This window comes from Syngnathus leptorhynchus, chromosome 12 (genome assembly GCF_054491065.1).
Source record: "Syngnathus leptorhynchus isolate UIUO chromosome 12, UIUO_Slep, whole genome shotgun sequence".
Taxonomy (NCBI): Eukaryota; Metazoa; Chordata; class Actinopteri; order Syngnathiformes; family Syngnathidae; genus Syngnathus; species Syngnathus leptorhynchus.
The window spans coordinates 945,669-968,866 of NC_141206.1; the positions used below are offsets into that span (position 1 = coordinate 945,669).

At 43.9% G+C, this 23,198-nt stretch overlaps 1 protein-coding gene across 1 annotated transcript; it reads right to left on the bottom strand.

Moving 5' to 3' along the window:
- Positions 1-1,099: 1,099 nt before the first annotated feature.
- psmb7 (proteasome 20S subunit beta 7) lies at positions 1,100-23,165 on the bottom strand. Its single transcript, XM_085925420.1, has 8 exons — positions 23,001-23,165; positions 21,782-21,875; positions 16,734-16,831; positions 6,416-6,556; positions 5,438-5,553; positions 1,934-1,992; positions 1,693-1,844; positions 1,100-1,286 (listed from the first exon to the last, which is right to left on the bottom strand). Exons 1-8 carry the CDS (start codon positions 23,060-23,062, stop codon positions 1,175-1,177), a joined length of 834 nt encoding a protein of 277 aa, XP_085781546.1. The 5' UTR covers positions 23,063-23,165; the 3' UTR covers positions 1,100-1,174.
- Positions 23,166-23,198: the final 33 nt, after the last annotated feature.

A 23,198-nucleotide genomic window follows, 5' to 3' on the forward strand; every position in this document is an offset into this window, starting at 1 on the left:
GGAAAATAGTCTGTTTCGTTTGTGCTTCGTTTGTGCTGGTTTGTGCAGCAAAAACTTTCGTTTGTGCAGCAACGATTTTCGAGTTATAAAAGGTTATTTAATAGGTCATCCACCCAGCCCCCCCTTTTCCTCCAAATGGACCCAAAATGGTACCGTTCGTTTGTGCTTCGTTTGTGCTGGTTTGTGCAGCAAAAAGTTTCGTTTGTGCTGCTCCGGTTTCGTAGATGTTAGACATTTATTTTATGGCGATGACGTCACCCAGCCCCCCCCCTCCTTTTTCTCCAAATGGACCCAAAATGGTACCGTTCGTTTGTGCTGGTTTGTGCAGCAAAAAGTTTTGTTTGTGCTGCTCCGGTTTCGTAGATATTACACATTTCTTTTATCGCGATGACGTCACCCAGCCCCCCATGCTACGGTTTTTTAGTTATTACACATTTAATTTATAGCCATGACGTCACCGTATTTCGTCGCGAATGTCAATCTCCTGGAATGCTCCTGATGCAAGACGAATACAAGGTAAATATGTTCTTAGCCTTTTTTTTCCTTTTTAGCCTACAGAAAACTTTCACCCCCTGCTCCTCCAAGAGTAAAATGATGTCCTCCGGCAATCTTCTGGCACGCAAAAAGTCACTCGTTGACGACTTAATGTCCTCTCTGGTCAAAACCACACACTGACTTTCCCTCCGCCACCCCACGCCATAAAGTCAGAATTCTGACTTTATTCTCAGAATTCTGATATAAAAAAAAAAAAACAAAGTCAGAATCCTGTCACCCCTCTGTTTTGTTTTTTTTCTTCACTGGCCCTAATCCTCTTCCGTAAGTATAGACATGAGAGCATGTTGGTAGGTTTTAAATAAAATTTTATCATAATAGTGATTAGTTGTTTGCCAACCAGCCCTACGAAATTTTATTAAATCCATTCAACCACAATGCATCGTCCATACTGATTGAAACCACAAACATCTCTTAACTGTGATCCAGATGTATACATTTGTTTTGTTTATAAACATTTAATGTGAGACGTTTGAAACAGAATGATATGGATGAATTGATTGAACCATGCTGTCTTGCAACCATTTCAAAACAAACAAGTCATGACAGCAGGAAAAAGATGCATTTAATGACAACTAAGCAATACCATTTAATTTCAAAAAATACAATGGGTAAAAATACTCTAGGAAGTATCCATGGTTTGCACACTTTCCTCCATCACATCCAGGTTCAGTGGCGTCACCAGTTTGGTCAAGACACCTGTGGTTCCCCTTCTGTACTTGTAGTCACCAGTTCTATTGGGGGGGTAAAGCATATGAACCAATTGTATACATAACAGAAAAATATTTCTGTTCAAGTAAAAATATTAAAATTATATTTCAGGGTGTTGTGTCATTTCAACTTCATTTTTCACACTGGTCAACATTTTTTAAGTTTACTATATTCAGATGCTAATAAACCTTTAGATGAATTACTTGTGCATATCTGCCTTTTTCTGTCTGACATGGTGAGAAAAATATTTTTTTAAAAATCAGTGTTAAAAAAAAAAAAAAAAAAAATACATCAAGTGCTACATAAAGACTTCCATGATTAAAACTTGCGTTAGCCCAGTGTTATTTATGGATGACACCATCACACTATGTTGATGTTCTAAAACACACAAACATTTATTAAACATAACAGAAATTATTTTGTTCTGACCTGGAACCTTTCTTGTTAGCCTCATCATGGGGACGGATGTAATCCACTTTATCAGTGGTTATCACACACAGATCTATGTTGCTGCCAGAACCCAGATCATTGAATATTCCTGCAGCGATGGCATCACGCACTAGTGCCTTGGCATCCTTTTCCTACATAATGAATGCATTTGAACAACAACACCCACAATGAAAGTAGATAACTTTTTTTATTTGATGTAATCAACAATTGTTTGACTTACCTCCATATCAGGTTTGTATCGGTCTTCGAAAACTGCTATAGCAGCCAGGGAACCAGAACCTTGTGAAAAAAACATATGCTGTTGACCAAATGGGGGGTGGTTGAAGGGCAAGAGAAAGCGTTAAAATTGCACTACAATACTGTTTGAGAAACATTAAAACCTATACATGAAAATCAGGGCTCCAGACTCACTTTTCTTTATCAAAATCACAGTGGGCCCCTAATCTGAAGGTTTAGGGTTGCAAGTAGAAAATTGAAGGATGCACATGAATCACAATTTGACTTAAGACGCAAATATTCACATTTCCACTCATTTTTAATACATTATTGATGAATGGGGGGGGGGGGGGGGGGGGATATCGAGCAGATTTGTGACAGCAAGAACAAAATATTTTTTAAAAATTCAAAAGATTGTATACAATATTCTGACCACTGCCCTTAGCATCAATGAGCTCAAAAGGTGCTACGCCGTTTCTGTACCACTTTCAGCCTGACGTACGTATCTCCTTTACCATGAGAGATGTGCCTTGCTAAAAACTTCAGTTATGTCTCATCTGTCTTTAGGACATTCTCCAAGAAGCTTTGTGGTTTGACAATATACACTGTGGCAAATTCCAGTCTCACTTTTGTTTGGGTTTGCTTTCAACAGTGGTGTCCTCCTTTACTTTGGCCCAATCAACAATGGATGTTGCATTTTGACATTGATTGCCCTTTGAATTCACATGCATCTTCTTTGGTGGTTGTTGTTGGTCTTCGATTACTATTCCTAACATGCATCTCCTCAATTTGTCAGCCGTTTACCTTTTGGGACCAGGTAGGTCGGCAACAGTCCTGTGAACCCCAAACTTCAAAATGATGAGAGACCGTAGCTAAATCATCAACCTGCTTGGCTCTCATATTCTGTATCTCCTGATGCAACACACTTTCACTTTCTATGGTCCATGTTCTGTGTGGTACACTAGTGGTTGAACCATTTTGAAATAAGGGGATATAATTTTACCACAAGCTTAGGGGTGCTGAGCTGCATGACAGGCAAAAAAATAAATAAAAATCATTATGTATATTTGAGAGAAGCATAACACTTATTGCTTACAACAAAACAATAACCCGCTAAAAGTTATGGCTACTGATGGCTCATCTCGTAAGAAAATGTCACTTTGGCAAATTGTTTTCAATGACAGATTCATGGACCTATTGTCAATATTGACAATGTAGAATTGTGAGATTACTGCTCAGGCAGTGTGGATTGTGGGGACATCTCGAGCCAAACAAGAAAGCAGGTGCAGCAGGTGCAACGGTAGCAGCAGGTGCAACGGTAGCAGCAGGTGCAACGGTAGCAGCAGGTGCAACGGTAGCAGCAGGTGCAACGGTAGCAGCAGGTGCAACGGTAGCAGCGGCTATGGGCTTGCTCTCTTTATACACAGTTATCGTGTGAACTCTCTTCAGCGTGAACTCCTGTGATCTCGTCGGTTCAGCTGTCCGCAGTGGATGTGCATTGCAGTCATACGTTCTTCCGTACAGACACAGCATCATACGTTCTTCCGTACAGACACAGCAACACATCCATTCAGCAGTCAGTGTAAATTAGGCGTTCACCACTGGCTGCTGTTGTTTTGGGCAGCAAGTACTTAAATAATAGAAGGAATGGATAGGATAATAAATTGTAAAAAGAATAGTTTGTGATACCCCGAATCATGTCAATCAAGCACACAGAGACCCTCGACTATGCTTACCTGTTAGAAAAACAACTGTTGACGTGCAGTGAGGTTCATGACTGAGGAGGCACTGATGTCACCCCCCCCGTTAAAATAACCGTGTCACAAAAAAGGTTGGGGAACGCTGCTCTAGAGTAGCTTATTCATTATTCAATTTTAACTATTTTAATTAAAATCCCATATCAGCAGTCTTCACACATATAAACACTCAATAAAGCACACTGCTCCAAAGTCCCGTTGTCCGAATCAAACCTTATAACTCCGGAGTTGGTCTTCCTTCACTGATGACCTCCTGCTTCGATCGAAAATCCATAGTTGAAAATCGTTTGGATGTGTAATCCTCCATTGTAAAACGAAATGTAAAAAAAAAAAAAAAAAAAAAAAAAAAAAAAAAAAAAAAAAACGAATTTAAAATGAAATAAATGGATGACTGCTCCTCAGTTGTTCACTGTAAATTTGAACTGGAGATCACTTATTCTACAGGTAGGCGCATGAATCATCCCGGAATCACTCGCGCTCCCTGCCATAAGTCTGGAGAACTTTTTTCATTGCCTCCGTTGGGTCTTTTTTCTAAGCCGTTTTGCTCATTTAAAGAAACACGACGTTACATATGGATGACAAAAAACACTAGATATTATATACATCAGCTTAACTACGGAAATCAGTTAATAGTGTTTGAACACTTAAACAGCGACATAGAGACAGACCGCAGTTCAGTCTAACTACACAGCCTGTCAGCATAGGTAGCCGTGTGATTACGCAATTCTCAGAGGAAGGCAAGGCAGGAAATTGCCTCCTCCAAGCGACTTGTCTTCAGTTTTAACATAACTATAATAATTTAGCAATTTTGGTTCAAAATGATACAAAACTACTGAAATTAAAAGGAAAATGATATATTATAAAGTTTATAATGAAACAATTTGATGAATATGACAATTGAATTTGTTTTTGCCCCTTTTCATGATGGCAGGGGAGGGACGGCCGATTTCAAGGATCAAGGTTGGTCATAGTTCCTTAACACTAGAACAGCGGCTGTTTTGATCTACCTCTAACAGCGGGGTGCGTCAATTGACGTTCCATCGATGTGACATGTTTCCGTCGCACATCACATGTAGCGCATGTCGTGTTTTTGCAATCGTTTTATTCGCGTGCATGCCCGAGAACAAAATTGTGTGAGGATATCGTAGTGGAGTGACGAGTGTAATTGTATCATAATATAGAGATCAAGAGAACAAAATCCAAGTCACATCAGCCTTCAAAAGAAAGTAAGGAGACTAAAGCACCAGGTGACGCGTGTTCATCACAACTACAACAACAAAGCCCGCGCCCATATCGCCACACTGCCAAACAGGCTCTCGAACATCTTCAGAACCTGCTTGATACAGACAGCGGCGATTGTTAGGGTTGAATAGATTAGGTTGATCATATTATGTTGGAATGTAATCAGTAATAATTAACCTAAGCTTGTCCTGTCTTAACAAAGTAGTAGAACAAAGTGCTAAGATCCTTTGCACTGATTGACCAATTGTAGAAGACGCAATCAAAGTTGTTCTGTCTACTCAACATCGTAAAACAACCCCTGCTATGATGTGATCAGAGGACAGGGGTTTCACCCCCACCACGCAAAGTGATGCGCGTCAATTGACGCGTCCAGCTGTTCTAGTGTAGGTAAAAATAACTTCTTAAATATAGGTGCCTTTCACACAATTTAACAATTCATTGGCAAGTGAAATAGTAACAGCATTTATAAAAGGGGACATATTCATGTTTGTGTTGTGGTTGAAACTGACCCATGGTGACATATGGAAGCTTGTCTGTAGAGCCATGAGGGTAGATGCTGTAAAGATGAGAACCATTACAGTCCACTCCACCAAGAACCAGAGCTGCACCAATGTAGCCCTGATATCTGAATTGAAAAAAAAAAAGAAAGATCAAAAACACATCCGTATTTGATTCAAACAAGAGTTTGGTATACTGTATACAGTAATCCCTTGCTACTTCGCATTTCACCATCGCAGCCTTGGTGCATTGTGGATTTTTATGAAAACAAATATTGCGGATATATTCGGAGCATGGCGGCTTTTTGCGGTGTCACTTGGTTGGAGCACGGGGCTGTATGGCCATATGACTTTACAACACACTATTGGCCAGTAGGAGACCAATGGGGTCATGTTGATCTGTATCCTTGCCAATGATTGGTTTTATCTCAATCTCCTGTTACGTATCACCTGCTCCATTTAGTTTGTGTCAACATAATCAGCTGCATCTCTGATTCGCGTTTCGTTAACGCTTCAAAAGAAGTTCATAAAAGTCTTGTGTGGATATTGTAGCAATATATTAACTTCATTAATTTATTAATTTATTTAAATAATGTTTCTGAAAGTCAATTTGACTATTTTTTTTACGTGTTTAAAAATACAAAGAAGTGTTTTTAAAAAAAAAAGTGTATAAAACGACAATAATCGTTAATAAAAGTCTTGTGCGGATATTATAACAATATATTTACTCTTATTTATTTTCTTATTTATTTAAAGAATGTTTATGAAAATCTGTTTTGACTTTAAAAAGTCTACAAAAGTGTTTAAAAATATATTAAAAAGTGTTTAAAAGTACAATAAAGTTTTTAAAAATACAATAAAGATTCATAAAAGTCTTGTATGGATAGATTTTCTGTACATAACGGAATTTCACCTATCGTGGGTGGTCTTGGAACCAATTATCTGCGATAAACGAGGGATTACTGTAATGATAAAGCCCATGCCGTATACCTGAAAAGCATTTGCTTGAACATGCGGTTAGCGGTGGCCACACGTGGCAGTCGGCCTGTGGAGAGGGCGTGTAGCTCCAGATTGGAGGAAATTATCTGAGTGGTCATTTCTGTGTCTGCAGCTGTTCCTGCTCCACAACAACTGCATAATAAATGTGAGACAACAGGCTGACGTTTCATTTCAGATGCGACAGCTCAAGTAAAGTGGAAAAAGTGTTCATTTAAGGTCCCATAAAAACAAAATACATTCCCCCTGTTGGATGCATAAAATAGGTAAAAGTAACTTCAGGTTGTGTTCAAGTTTGACATCAATGCAATTTGTCGACTGTGACGTGCAAAAGATGATGAAATACAAAAGACAAAAAAATAAGCCGCTCATTTAGATGTCACTGTAACGTAGGCTACGTTCACACTGCAGGTCAATTCTGATTATTTTGCGCATGTGACCTCTAACAGATTGTCAGATTGGCTCAATTACATGTTTTTTTCTGTTTTTTTTTTTTAATCTGTCACTTTCATTTGTGGTATAAGATCAGATAAGTAGAGCTTTAGTCAACTCAAAATTTTTTTAGTCAACTTTCAGTTGTCCAACTTTTCAACCATACGATTCGCCACGGAAGCATTAAATAAAAAAAAAAAAGGCGGTTATCTCTAATTTAATTGAAGTCAGCTACAGCTCTCTACCCAACGTTGAACGTCATGTTCTGTACGACAAACCCGTTGCATTGGTCAAAAGTCAAAGTCTGCTTTATTGTCAATTTCTTCACATGTTAAGACACACAAAGAGATCGAAATTACGTTTCTCACCGTCCCACGGTGACTAGACACACTACACAACACATACAGCAAATAGCACAAAGAGTAAAAACGAATAGACAAGAGCGATGAATAAGTAAGAAGCAAATAACCCAATAAATAAACAATAAACTGCGGAAACTCAGGAAGAGATACAGATGCCTGCGCTCCCGGACCACCAGACTCAGAGACAGCTTCGTGCTCCAAGCTGTCCGGATCCTGAATTCCCTCCACCCTCTGCTACATGACGTCCTGTTCTTTTGCCCTATGATCTGGCTGTCTGCTATTAGCGCGCTGTCTCCATTTTGCTGCTCTTATTTGTCTATCTATCTATCTATCTATCTATCTATCTATCTATCTATCTATCTATCTATCTATCTATCTATCTATCTATCTATCTATCTATCTATCTATCTATCTATCTATCTATCTATTTATTGTTTATTTATTTGGGTTATTTGCTTATTACTTATTCGTTGATCTTGTCTGTTCGTTTTTACTCTTTGTGCTATTTGATGTGAGTGTTGTGTACTGTGTCTAGTCACCGTGGGACAGTGGGAAACGTAATTTCGATCTCTTTGTGTGCCTTGGCATGTGGAGAAATTGACAATAAAGCAGACTTTGACTTTGATAAATAAATAAATAGACAAATAAGAGGAGCAAAATGGAGCAAGCGTGCATACAGCAGACAGCCAGAGTATAGCTCAAAAGAACAGGACGTTATGCAGCCGAGGGTGGAGGGGGGAGAGAATTCAGGATCCTGACAGCTTGGAGTATGAAGCTGTTGGTGAGTCCGGTGGTGCGGGAGCACAGGCATCTGTACCTCTTCCCAGAGGGCAGAAGATCAAACAAAGAGTGAGCGGGGTGACTCACATCACACACAATCGCCTTGCGGGTGAGACGGGAGGGGTAAATGTCCTTCAGGGAAGGGATGATCTTACTAGCAGTGTTCACTATGTGCTGCAGGGCCTTCATGTTGTATTCAGTGCAGCCACCACCCCACACAGCGTTACAACTGGAGAGGACGCTCTCAATGGTGCCACGGTAGAATGTGGTCATGACGGCAGGAGGAGCACTTGCTCGCCTGAGTTTCCGCAGAAAGTACAGGCAGCGCTGAGCTTTCTTCGCCAGCGACGCAGCGTTGGTGGTCTAGGAGAGGTCCTCACTGATGTTCACCCCCAGGAATCTGGTGCTGCTCACTCTCTCCACCACAGCACCGTCATGGTCAGCGGCGGGTCTTGGGTGTGACCCTTCCAGAAGTCAACAACAATCTCCTTGGTCTTGCTGACGTTCAGCAGGAGGTTGTTGTCCCTGCACCACGTGGCCAGAAGGTCGACCTCCGACCTGTATTGAGTCTCGTCGCCCTTGGTGATGAAAACCACCAACAGTCGTGTCGTCGGCATATTTTAGCACGCTGTTGCTGCTGTAGGTTGCAGTGCAGTCATGCGTCAGCAGGGTGAAGAGCAGCGGACTGAGCACGCAGTCTTGAGGGGCCCCCGTGCTCAGCGTGATGCTGCTGGAGACATTGTCGGCAACACGTACTACCTGAGGCATCTGACAGAGGAAGTCCAGTAGCCAGTTGAAAAGGTAGGTACTGAGGCCAAGCTTGTCTAGTTTGCAGATGAGATGCTGTGGAACAATGGTGTTGAACGCAGAACTGAAGTCCACAAACAGCAATCTCACTTACGAGTCTCTATTCTCAAGGTGGGTGAGGGCAGAGTGGATGGCAGAGCAGACTGCATCCTCAGAGGACCGATTGGCTCAGTACGCAAACTGGAAGGGGTCTATGGTGGGGGGAAGAACAGATCTGACGTGCGCCATGACAAGCCGCTCAAAGCACTTCATGACGATGGGTGTCAGTGCCACAGGGCGGTAGTCATCAAAGCAGGAAGGAGCAGGATTTTTCGGCACAGGTATGATGGTGGCAGCCTTGAAACATGACGGGACGATGGCCTGCTGGAGGGAAATGTTAAAGATGTCCGTGAAGACATCCATAAGCTCCTCAGCACAGTCCTTCAGCGCTCGACCTGGGATGTTGTCCGGGCCCGCCGCCTTACGGGTGTTGATAGCGGCAAGTGTCCTCCTCACGCAAACGGCAGAGAGGCACAGGGGCTGCTCGTTCGGAGGGGAAGGGGTCTTCAGCCGGCAAGTGCTGTTCTGCGCGTCAAAGCGAGCAAAGAAGTTCGTTGAGCAGAGGGACGTCGCCCTCACACTGCGGCGCGGGCTTGTAGTCTGTGATGGTCTGAATGCCTTGCCACAGGCTCCGAGCATCCCTGCTGTCTTTGAAGTGGGCGGTAATCTTGGAAGAGAATGCCTTCTTCGCTTCCTTGATGCCCCGGGACAGGTTCGCCCTAGCTGATCTCACGCCCGCTTCATCCCCAGCCCCGTAGGGTTTGTCTCTGGCCCTCAGCAGCCCGAGGACAGTCCCAGTCAGCCATGGCTTCCAGTTAGCCCGAGTGACGATGTATTTTGTGAGGGTCACATCATCAATGCACTTCGCGATGTAAGAGGTCACAGAGTCAGTATACTCCTCAATGTCCGTCTGATTGTTGCAAGTGGCTGCCTGCTTAAACATTTCCCAGTCTGTAGTGCCAAAGCAGTCTCGAAGAGCATCAGAGGCCCCCTCAGGCCACACTCTTACCCGCTTGCGAACCGGCCTGGAAGCCCTCACTCTTTGTCTGTACGCGGGCACAAGCATAACAGTGATGTGGTCAGAAAGTCTAATGTGGGGGATGGGGGGTGGCCTTGAAAGCTCCTTTATGTGCAGTGTAGACCAGGTCCAGGAAGCTGTCACCACGTGTCGGAAAATTAACATGATGGTGAAGCTTTGGAAAGACAGACTTCAGGTCAGCATGATTAAAATCCCCAGCGGGTGCGCCATCTGCCGATCACTGACAGCCTGGTACAGTTCACTAAGGGCCGTGATCCTGTCGCTTCCAACGTTGGAAGGCGGGATGTAGACTGCGACAAGCAGAATCGCAGTAAATTCCCTTGGCAGGTATAAAGGACGGCACTTAATGATCACTAACTCCGCCAGTGTCTGCATACAACTACCGGCACCATTCGTCACGGATGTAGACACAGATTCCTCCTCCACGTGATTTTCCCCCTTTTACAATGGTCTGGTCCGCTCGATAATAATAATAATAATAATAATAAAAAATTATATTTATAACGCACTTTATATTCGGAGGAATCTCAAAGTGCTACATGGCAAGTAAAAACAAGAATAAAAAGCAAGGACAAGTATAAAACAACTGGACGACAACCAGGATATAAAAACAGGAATTACAGAAATGCCAAATTAAAGAAGTGAGTTTTAAGTCCGGTTTTGAAAGGGTCAGTGGATTGGGGTGCTCTTAGGTGGTCGGGGAGGGAGTTCCACAGTGTGGGGGCTGCATGGCAGAAGGCCCGGTCGCCCATGGTACGCAGCTTGGTGTTGGGGACATGGAGAAGGTGAGAATTGGATGAGCGGAGGTTTCAGGTGGCAGATTTGGGGGCAAGGAGTTCTTTGAGGTATGGGGGAGCATGTCCGAGGATGCACTGGTGAGTGAGGAGGGCGATCTTATAATTTATTCGGAATTTGATGGGGAGCCAGTGCAGAGAACGGAGGATGGGTGTGATGTGGTCGCTTTTCCGCACCCTCATCAGGATCCTAGCAGCGCAGTTTTGAATGTACTGGAGCCTCTGGAGGCTCTTGCTAGGGATCCCGATGAGGAGTGCGTTACAGTAGTCTAGCCTGGAGGAGACAAAGGCGTGGACAAGTTTCTCAGCATCTGTCAGGGTAAGTGTGGGGCGGAGTTTGGAAATGTTCCTGAGGTGGAAGAAGGAGGTTTTGCAGATGTGTTTTATGTGTGACTCTAGGTTGAGTTGAGAGTCCAGTATCACACCCAGGTCGGTGACAGTGGCTGAGAGGGGGATTGTGTGACCGGCGAATGAGATGCTTGTGATTGGGCAGGTATGGATCTGATGGGAAGTGCCAAATAACATGGCTTGGGTTTTATCGCTGTTGACTTGTAGGAAGCTGAGATTCATCCACGCCTTTATCTCCTCCAGACACAGTGAGAGGATGGATGAGGGAGATGGATGAGGCTGGGTTGCAGAGGGTGGGGGGTTGAGTTTGAGGTATAGCTGGGTGTCGTCCGCGTAACAGTGATATATGCCGAACTTCCTGATTATATTGCCAAGGGGTAGCATGTAGAAAATGAAGAGGGTAGGACCGAGTACAGATCCCTGGGGGACACCGGAGGTGACTGTGTGTGTGTCTGATTTTTTCCCTCCCAGGGAAACGTACTCGGTTCGGTTCGAGAGGTAGGACTGAAGCCAGGATAGAGCAGTGCCAGAGAATCCAGTGGAGTGAAGTTGGTTAAGGAGGATGTTGTGGTGGACAGTGTCAAATGCAGCGGACAGATCCAACAAAATGAGGAGTGACGAGGAGCCTGCATCGGCAGCCATGAGAAGGTCGTTGGTGACCCTAACAAGGGCTGTTTCGGTGCTGTGGCCAGAGCGAAAACCGGATTGAAATTTCTCAGCGATGTTATTGCGGGTGAGATGGGCGTGAAGTTGGGCTGCTACCACTTTTTCCAGAACCTTGGAGAGAAATGGGAGGTTTGATATTGGCCTGTAGTTGGCAAGGTTGTCCGGGTCAAGCGAGGGTTTTTTGAGCAGGGGGGTAATAATGGCTGTCTTCAATGCAGGGGGTACAGAGCCAGACTGGAGTGAGAGGTTGATGACATTGGTTATTAGGGGACTGATAGCTGAGATTTGATGTTTAATGAGGGCTGTGGGGAAAGGGTCCAGGGCACATGTGGAGGGTTTCATCTTTTTGATGATGTCCTCTACCTCCGACTGCAAAATAGGGGAGAAACAGCGGAGAGGCTGGACTGACCCAGGTGGAAGGAAGGGGAGTGGAGGTGAAGTGGAGGGGCCAGAAGAGGAGAGGAGCTGGGTGCGAATGTTGTCAACCTTAGCGGTAAAGAAGGTCATGAAGTTATTGCACACTACCTCTGAGGATTCCGTTGGAGTGGTGGGTTGGGGTTTGAGAAAGTGGTTGATGGTTGAAAATAGCTGTTTTGAGTTTCCAGGGGTATTGTTTATGATGTTGGAGTAGAACTGGGCACGTGCAATCCCAAGGGCTTTTGAGTAGGCCTTCTGATGTTCTTTATAGGCCTGTTTGTGCACGGTCAGACCTGAGGCATTGAGACGACGCTCCAGGATGCGTCCAGTTGACTTCATCAGCCGCAGCTCACTGGTGTACCAGGGGGCTGAGCGTGAAAAAGTGACTGTTTAGTTTTTTATGGGGGTGTGGATACCTAGAAGTTTGGCCAAAGAGTTATTGTAATGATCCACTGCCTTGCTGACTGATGGAAAGGTCGCGGAGGAGGAGGAGAGAAGCAGGAGGTCCTGTGCTAAAGTGTCTTGGTTGATGTATTTGAAATTTCTGAAAGAGATTTGCCGCTTGGGTTTGGAGAGGGGGCGTGGGAAAGGCAGTTCCATTTGAATAAGTTTGTGGTCAGACACACCAACCTCGTGAACTTGTAGGTTGCTTATGGCCGATGAGGAAATGACAAGGTCAAGTGTATGCCCTTTGTCATGGGTGGGGACATTTACATGTTGAGTGAGGTGTAAACAGTCCAATAGTTGCAACAGGTCAGAGGCAGGGGGGCGGGAGGGGGTGTCGACATGGATGTTAACATCACCTAATATGATTAAATTAGAGGAAGTGGAGGTACAGAGGGTAGTGAGTAGATCGTATAGTTCTGGAATGAAAGCGGAGTTTGGTTTAGGAGGGCGGTAAATAAGTAAAACTGTGACAGGATATGGAGGTTTACATTTGAATGCAAGGGATTCGAATGAGGAGTGATCAGGTAGAGGGAGGGGGGACAGCTTTAGATCAAGACGATGGAATACAGCAAGGCCACCGCCACGGCCAGTGCTGCGGGGTTTAGTTATGTATTTATAACCAGAGGGACAGGCTTCGTTGAGGAATTGATAGACATCCGGTGGTTGCCAGGTCTCATTCAGGCACATTATGTCTAAGCCTTTGTCCAGGATGAGGTTGTGAATAAATGATGATTTATGGGTGAGTGCTTGGATGTTGAGGAGATCCATTTTGATTGTGGATGTGGGGCTGCGTTTAGGTAGGGGGCGAAGAAGAGAGAAATCCACTCCACGTCTTCTGTTCCACATGAAGTGCAGTCCACTGTGTGTTGGAGTGAAATTCAGTTCGTTTTGTCCTGGCCACCCCGGGGCTGCTCCGTGTTGAAATCCGTTCCGTGCCAGAGAGATATCCATTCCGTGTTTTCCCGGCAACCCGGTGTCTGTCTTGAGTCGGAGCCCGCTCCGTGTAAGAGTGGACTCCACACCATGTTTTTCAGGCCACCTGGAGTACTGCAGCCCCGCTTGGTTGCTACAATAAGATCCAAGTGTGCTGGGTCTCTGATGACGTGTTGGACATGCGACGGGATATCGGGCGGTGGAGGAGCAGATGGAAGGAATAGCGTTATGGGCAGGTTGGGAGAAAACAAAGTTACGATGGGTACTTCTGTGGATGTAACAAGGTTTGCGGAGAAGTCCGAGCGAGTTCTTTGATGACTGAGACACACCCTGGAATGGTGTGATTACTCAGCTCCAGCAAGCGGGGGATGGAGTAAGTTAATATAGTGCCGGTTGGAGAAAGCTGAACTTGTGTGTTAGCCATTTGCTAGGCTAATGGCTAAAAAATAAATAAATAAAACACTAAAAACACTAAAAATAAACTAATTCTGGTGGAGAATTAAATAAAACACTAAAAATAAACTAATTCTGGTGGAGAAGCGGCGAACAATCAGCGCCCGCGTCCTCTCACGATAGCGATAGCACGCTAGCTGCTCCAGTTGCACAGCAGAGTCCGGAATGTTGACACTCAACCAAGTCTCAGTGAACACGAGCACACAGCAGTTACTCACTGTCCGGTTCGTAGATCTCAGCAGTCGAATGTAATCCATTTTGTTGTCCAGTGATCGAACGTTCGCCAGAAGAATGGAAGGCATGGCCGGCGAATTGTGTTTGCCGCTAGCCTGGCCCGGATGCCTCCACGCTTGCCCCTCTTCTGCCTCCTCGCACACCGCTTCTGACGCTTTCTATCCAGGGAAGGAGTAGCAGAGGACTCCGGCATTGTTTCAGGCCGGAGTAGTCAGTTTCTGAGAAAATATGTTTCTGTTTTTGTGTGCTAGGAGGCTGTAAGAGTCAGATTGATTTGTGAATCCCTCTTTGAAGTTCATCACAGTATCATTCTGGGATCGCTCCACTGTGACGTGCTCTGGATGAGAGGGACAATTTAGTATTTAATACTCTAAACTGATTGGGCAATGGTGCAGCTCTCCAAACATTTGTGTTGATCAATGACGGCAATGGAAATCCCAATCTCCAAAGTCCTGGGTATCCTTTTTCAACAGTGCATATTGTGATTAAGTTTGACAAGCAGGTAATTGTCAAGAACCTGCCTGGACGTCCGGAGAAGAGAAAAGTTGATGACTGAAGTTTGGTGGGAATGGTTGGAGAAGAAGGAAGAAAAAAAAAAAAAAAAAAAAAAAAAAAAAACACCACATCAAACATCCAAAGACCTGAAGGCCAACATGAAAAAGTCTGGGATCATGTTTTCAACATGTACTATATGTAGCACAGTGAACCAAACAGGGTGTCATGGCGTCAGACACCATTCCTGAGGCAAGGATATAAAAGGAATGACTAAACTTTGCCAATGAGTACCTGGACAAACCACAATCAATTGGGGAAAATGTTTTCTAGAAGAACATAACAAAAATAGAGCTTTCTGGCTATCTATGCAAAAAAATGAATGTATGCAAAATACAAAAGGGTATCAATAACGATGAGCAGGAATGTACTTTCTTAATAATTACGTTGTGATGGATGTCATTTCTTTTTCTGCACCAGCATTAAGACCTGCAGTGTGAACCTAGCTATTGTGGTGTTTTTAGTTAGCTGACATCCCACAAGAAAACAAAGATGGGTCATTAATTCTGCATAAACGCAGCCATTATTGCAATGATTCAGATGTTGACACTCAACCTACAGTCTGTTAACCCCATACCATTTCTGCTGTTTGTATTTGCGCATGTCTGATTTAACTGCTCACTGAGCCTGCAGATATAATTGACTCACCTTGTGGCGACTTGCCCAGCCATGTAATAGACCACTTAAAAAAACTGAGCTCCTGGAGAATTTGAATAATAACATTTTAAGATATACAGTATTCCCTTGCCACTTTGCGCGTCACCTTTCGCGAATGCGTTACTTTTGTGGGTTTCTAAGTGACAACGACGTTCCAGCGCGGGGTGTGCCTCAGCAATGTACGTCACTGTGGACATGATTGAGTTCAAGCACAGGACGCGACAGCCGGCCACACGTGAGGCAAGACACACCAACCGGTCGGTGCAGAAGGAGTCGGGACACGTGACAATATCGCGCGTTTATTCTTTTATTTACTGTAAAGGTACAATACATGCACAGAACAATGTGGGAGTGGAAAAGGGAATGGAAAAGGTTTGCGTCACTTTAATGTAGTGTACTGGACCACAATGCAACAGAAGATTCAGTCGCAACCGTGATTCACTTTGGTTTCGCTATGATTGATGTCCCCCAAGTTAGCATAATGTGGTATTTCTGAAGGTGGACACTTTTCATGCTTGACAAGAAAAAAACACTTCTAATTTACTTGCATTACACACATGCCCCCTAGCGGCCAACGGGAAACACTACGTGTTGGATATGTCATTTCATCCATCCAGCCATTTTCTATACCGCTTGTCCCCACGAGGGTCGTGGGCGTGCTGGAGCCTATCCCAGCAGTCATTGGGCAGTAGGCGGGAGACACCCTGAACCGTTTGCCAGCTGATCGCAGGACACACAGAGACGAACGACCATCCGCACTCACACCTAGGGTCAATTTGGAGTGCTCAATTGGCCTACCAAGCATGTTTTGGGGACGTGAGAAAAAATTGGAGTGCTCGCAGAATACCCGCATGGGCACGGGGAGAAGATGCAAACTCCACAAAGGGAGGGCCGGAGGTGGAATCGAACCCGCACCCTCCCAACTGTTACGCAGACATGCTAACCAGTGCACTATAGCGCTGCCCAAAATGTCATTTCAATCTGTTCAAAATAATAATAATAATAATAATAATAATAATAATAATAATAATAATAATAATAAAGATAGATAGATAGATAGATAGATAGATAGATAGATAGATAGATAGATAGATAGATAGATAGATAGATAGATAGATAGATAGATAGATAGATAGATAGATAGATAGATAGGATAGATAGATTTTTTTTTCTTCCGTTTTTACTTTGCAGAATTTCATTTTTAGCGGGTGGTTCTGGAACAAATGCCCTGCGATAAACGAGGGATCACTGTAATTATATCTGCAGGCTCAGCGAGCACTTAAATCAGACAAGTGCAAACACACAAAACAGGAATGGTGAGGGGTTAAAGCACTTAAGTCCCAATCACTTACTAAATATTTGGTGAGATGTAGTGTATCTTGGAGCAGTTCTTGTCTGCCACTACCATGCCCTCAGTGGCTCTAGTATCAGCTCCAAGGACAACGCCATCCTTAAAAGAGAATGACAACATTTTTCAGTTCTGATAATCCATCACTGGTGGTGGGGATATGCATGTAGCATAAACAGGGATCCACATTCAATAATTGTGAATTGTGTAATTCCAAGAGGTAAACTTGGAGTGGTTTCATTTACACATCAATATTTAGCATTATAGACACTTGATGAATAGAAATTGGACCCGATAAAATTTGATAACAGAAATCAGGTGACCTCATCATTCTGCTACAGTATGACGTGGCCACAATTACAAGCCCCTATGGGCAAATTTTGGAGCACAAAAACATGCTTTACTACCAGATGATTGAATGGTATTCTACCTCTTGATAGTTGTTTCATTCAATTCTTTACCATCTAGCAATTTAATTATTTTAATTTTAAATATGTAAAAATTGCTTCATTATCAATAGAATAATATGATTTTTCTGTCATTCATTCCAGGATTTTTCTCAGCTCCAATTGAGGCAGAGGCTCCATCATCCAACGATGATGATGGGTTATGACATGCATGTGTTATATTGGCTTTGTTACACACCTGTATGTCTCCAATTTTTGGTAATCTTCGAGAAACATTCAAGAAAGGCTGTTCTGCTCAAAATTTGTAGAGGGCACAACTAATCGGTTTTTGTAGAGTGCAATAAACCCATACAGTGTGATGTATATTGTAATTCTTTAACAACCACTGAAGATAATGAGGGTCCGAAACTGTGTCTTCATCTTAACTGTTTTCCTTCTTTAGAATGAACAGCCAAACAAGTGCAATACATAACCATATGCACATGACAACATAGGCTGCACTGAGATGTATCAGTCTGCATTGGAAAGTACTGTATTTTTCGGACTAAAAGTCATTCCGGAATAGAAGTCACATCAGCCATAAAATGCACAATATAGAGGTAAAAAACATAAGTCGCTCCGGAGTTTAAGTCGCATTTTGGGGGAAATTTATTTGACAAAATCTAACACCAAAAACAGACATGAACCAGCTACAACAGGCTAACGATACGATACGCTAACGTGACATAAACACAAACGAGAAGCTGAGAACGGGCCTGATGTAACATTAATAGTTATTCAAATAACTAACATAAATAACACGTTTATCAAACCATCGGTGTCACTCCAAATCATTAAAGCCATAGATCGAGTTAGTCCTCGTCATACAGGCCCATCTCACTGCTGAGCGCCCCATTTAAGATCCTGGAAATATTGATACAAAGCCGTATAGACCCAGTGGTGGACCCACAGCTCCCACTGGAACAAGCTGGTTTCCGACGAGGAAGGTCAACAGCAGACCAGATCACCCTACTCTCCCAAGACATATAGAACAGCTTCCAGGATAAGGAGAAAGCTGGAGTGGTATACCTGGACCTAACTGCCGCATACGATACAGTCTGGCACCAGGGACTCCACCTGAAACTGCTGAGGACCATACCGGACCGGCACATGGTGCAGTTCATCATGGAGACGCTTTCCAACCGCAGCTTTACTCTCCAAACCAGCAGTGGGCAGTGCAGTAGGCTCCGAAGACTGAGGAGCGGGGTACCGCAAGGGTCAGTTCTCTCACCAATTCTATTTAACATCTATACATACGATCTACCGGACACAGCATCCAGAAAGTATGGCTATGCAGACGACCTTGCCATCATGCTGAGCCGACCAACATGGAAGGCGACGGAAGACGGCCTGAATGAAGATATGCGCACCATGGTAGCATACCTTCGAAAGTGGCGTCTCCAGCTCAGCCTTGGAAAGACTGTTGCTGCGTCATAGAATCTCTGCACTAGGGAAGCAAGGAGAGAACTTGCAGTGAGCATTGAGGGCAAACGCCTGGAGGTTCAACGAGCCCCGAAGTACCTCGGCGTGCGTCTGGATCGGACCCTATCCTTCAAACAACACCTTGATGATCTGAAGGCAAAGGTGACATCCAGGGTTGCACTGATCCGCCGCCTTGCTGGAACAACGTGGGGAGCCCCTGCTAAGACCTTGCGGATTTCTACTCAAGCGCTGGTCTTCTCTGCAGCCGAGTACTGTGCCCCAGTTTGGAACAGAAGCCCCCATGCCAAAAAGGTGGATGTGACAATCAACAACGCCCTCCGAATTATAACAGGATGCCTGAAGCCCACCCCCGTGTCCCTCTTGCCTGTCCTTGCGGGAATAGCGCCAGCCAACCTTCGCCGTGAGGCTGCCACCCTCGTTCTCGCCAAGAAGGCAAAAAATAACAACTGGCACACCCTGCATAGCACCACAACAACTCCAGCTCCACCAAGCAGACTCAAGAGGCGCCACGCCTACAACATTGTAGCACAAGAGATGCTCAATTCCATCCCCGAGGACATCTCCAGAGATGCTTGGCTGGCAGTAGCTTGGAAGCAGGAGTGGGAGGCAGCTGGTCCTTCCCTCATGCACCGTTACATCTGGGATCCAGGAGACGGCGCCATAGGAGGAGACGAACTACCTCGCCAGCAGTGGACCACACTGAACCGTTTAAGAACTGGTGTTGGGCGCTTCAACACACCCATGCGACAGTGGGGACTGGCGGATAGTGCGGCTTGCAAGTGCGGAGACCCCGAGCAGACGGCCGACCACATCATCAACACCTGCCCCTTATATAGACCACCCTCGGAGGCCGGCCTCTTTGACTTGGGACAAGAGATGCTGGCGTGTCTCCACGACACTAAGTTGGAGCTCTGATGTTACACGAAAGAGAGTTAGTCCTCCTTTATGTAAACAAGTCCGACGTCAGCGGCGCGTTGCAGTTCAAAATTGTCCACAGGCCCATATAACAATATATAAATTATGTATGAAATAACAATAACATACACAACAATTTTATCGAACCATCCGTCACTCCAAAGCTTTAAATCCATCAGAATGTTTGTCTTGTGTCACTTTAAAAAAAAAAAAAAAAAAAAAACACACACACACACACACACACACACACACACACACACACACACACACACACACACACACACACACACACACACACACACACACACACACACACACACACACACACACACACACACACACACACACACACACACACACACACACACACACACACACACACACACACACACACACACACACACACACACACACACACACACACACACACACACACACACACACACACACACACACACACACACACACACACACACACACACACACACACACACACACACACACACACACACACACACACACACACACACACACACACACACACACACACACACACACACACACACCTGTTGACGCCGGAAAGACTACGTGCGCCGCTGACGTTAGACTATGTAATATTAAGAACAATTTTAACAAACCATCCATGACACTCTAAATCAATAAATCCATCAGAATATTTATCCTGTGTCCCAAAAAAAAAAAAAAAAAAAAAAAGAAAATTACACAGCTGTTGATGCCGGAACTACGTGGGCTGCTGATGTCGGACTAGATATATAAAATAAATGTAATATAAACAAGAATTCTAACAAACCATCCGTGTCACTCCAAATCATTAAATCACCGGAATATTCATCATCTGTGTCAAAAAAAAAAACCCCACACCTGTCGATTCCGGACCTATGTGCGCTGCTGACGTCAGCCTCGTCGTCAGCCTCGTCGTCAACCTCGCCGTTAGTTGCAGCCCCAATTATTCCACAGATCTAGTATATAACTATATTATAGCTTTACCAAAGTACCAGGCAAGACGTGGGTTAGGCTCTTTATTTCACAAATCAAGAGCTCAACATATGAGCCAACACACGCAAGCGTCCTGGATCGCTATACAAAGGCCGCCACCCAGCTATCCTTTCTGGTCTGGTCCGCAGGGAACAGATACAGCTTCTTGGTATTGCCTTTTTGGAAGCTATAGGCAGATCCTATGGCACAACATCATGGTCAAAGTTGCACCGTAACAACTCTGCCACGATCTGCCACCGATAAAATGCTAAAAAAAAAAAAAAAGCCCCAGTACATGTATCTCTAAAGCTCAATTCAGCCTTAGCCCTATTAGCGTCCGCCGCTTTTTGCCACCCAAACAAACCGTCAGCCAGTCTGTGACGTCACGTGCATATCCTCTATAGTATGACCCTGTAAATCTGCAAAAATGGAACAAGATTGAACTGTTTTCCTGTTCAATTTAGATGATGGCAGCAGATAACTTTGTTATACATCTTGGGGTGCTTTACATCCCTACCAGAATTATTTTTTATTTTTCCCCTCCAGGTGGCGTCAGAGAGCCACTTTGTTTCATCGTTTGTGACGACTTCAAAATATTTGAATTTTTACCATGGCTGATGAGAGTACAAAGTTTAGTGATTTCATGCATGTTTTTGGAGAAAAATAATTGTCCATAGGTGTGGACAGAACCAGTTCAAAGGTGAAATGTACCCAACTGTAGTCATGCACTACAATTTTGTAATGTCGTAGAATTCAAATTCTTCGTTCGGGGACCTTTATCAAACATGAGATTAAAATGTGATTAGACTAATTAATTACATATTCCGTATTTAATTATTATTATGACAGTACAGTGTCATGGTAGTTTCGTATTCATCTATTTTCTGAAATGCCTATCATAAGATGGTGACTGGGGAGGGTGCAATAAAATTGTAGTCTGCGGCGGCTCTGCGCATTATTGGACGGCAGTTTCGGTGAAGTCACATAATCTCATTCAAATCCGCAAATTATAAATCCATTAATATGCCATGCCAAATCAAACAAGTGAACAAATTATGGCTCATTTGTGCCCAGCACTAGCGACATGAGGTTTCTCTGTCGCTAGTACTGGGCACATTTCTCTGTCGCACCGAAGTGCGCATGCTTGAATATGTACAAACTTCAATCATGAGTCATTGCATTCTCGTAGGTCATCACTACATGGCACCAAAAGCTACACGTGTGCGCGTGCGTTAGTTATTTTTCCACTCACCTTGAACACCACACCACAGATAGTAGTTCCAGTTTTACGAGCAGCAGGCAAATAACAGCCAACTTCATTCGCTTTTAATGCCAGGAAGCCATTTCTACAAAAGAAAAGAAAAAAAATATCTTAAAAGTTTTTTTCACTTCCGATACATTTGGATAGAAGATGCAAGTCAAAGCACTTCACCAAAAAAGCTTGCTTTGCTTTGTTGAAGCAAGTGAAAGGTCATATCATAAAATATTTACTTATAAAGTTATATTATATAAAGTTATAAAAGAAAAACATACTGTATGCTGGAGCAGTGCTCAAATGTTTTATTTCACTGATCAAGAAAAAGATGGTTCTGGAAATTAAATGAACACAATGAATGTATGAATTTCTATTAAAAAAATAGAACAGCAAATTAAGAGAATGATATACATGAATGTTTTGCATATTTTTTTTACAGTATAATCAGTGCGCTCCTAAATAAACGCTAAAGTTAAATAAGACTCCCAACAGCCCCACCGCACAAGTCCAGTAATTGTGCTCCGGCCAGCACCCAGGCTCTTGCACTGTTGAATAGTGTTGTTTGTGAACGGGTCATTTCCTTAAGTCATTGGTTCTTTTTGCAGTTCAATTGAGTGCAACCAATGTGCTATGATAAATCCTCTCGTCCACGAACGAGTCTGTGAGTGAACGACTGAACGGCCTGACTTTGCCGCTTGCTAACGAGTCAGTGATTTACCTGGCTTTCCCAACACTCAATGGATCAGTTAGTGAATGTGTTACGTCTCCAGGTGTGAACAATTCAGTGACCGAAGGAAAGAACTATGTAGACCAGTTCTGTCTGTAAACGTAGAAACGAAGAAAAGGACATCTCACCGAAAGAGTACTCCTTTCGTGCTGTTCGCTTTCTCCAAGCTAACAGCTAATGTTGAGTCTATCCAAAAACTGGAGGAAACTTGCAAGCGCATGAACAAATCAAGCTTGTGGCAGACAGTCTCTTGCCTGCTCATGAAGAGATGCTTTTGTTCCCCCCAACATTATTACATTATTCTGTTTACTGCAATTTCACATTATATTGAAACCATAATTGACACGCACACAACGTACATGAAAAGGCTGACTCATCCCGTCTAATACTAGATCGTCGCCGAGAAAATATAGGGAACAGGCATAAAACGGATGAACTGTTTTTATAGTCTGTTGTTATGTATGTCGATTTACAGGCAACGTTGCTTACCTTTTACAGTTCTCAAAAGCGAATCCGCCAAAGGTTGACAAGTTAGCTGCAAACGTCGCCATCTTCGTGTTGCTCTGCCGAATGGCGACAATGTCTTCTTCTTCCAGCAATATGCAAAGTTCATAAGACGGCTCAGGCACATACCGCCACCTACTGTACAGAGTGTCTATATCCATGTCTTCGGCTTCTTCCTCGTCG

What these genes read in the sequence shown, in the direction of transcription:
- psmb7 (XM_085925420.1), bottom strand. Translation starts at nt 23,062, where the DNA reads ATGGCGACGTTTGCAGCTAACTTGTCAACCTTTGGCGGATTCGCTTTT. An exon ending in GATACAAACCTGATATGGAG is followed by an intron (nt 1,845 to 1,933) that starts GTAAGTCAAACA and finishes TTCATTATGTAG; the next exon opens with GAAAAGGATGCCAAGGCACT. An exon ending in GCTAACAAGAAAGGTTCCAG is followed by an intron (nt 1,287 to 1,692) that starts GTCAGAACAAAA and finishes CCCCCCCAATAG; the next exon opens with AACTGGTGACTACAAGTACA.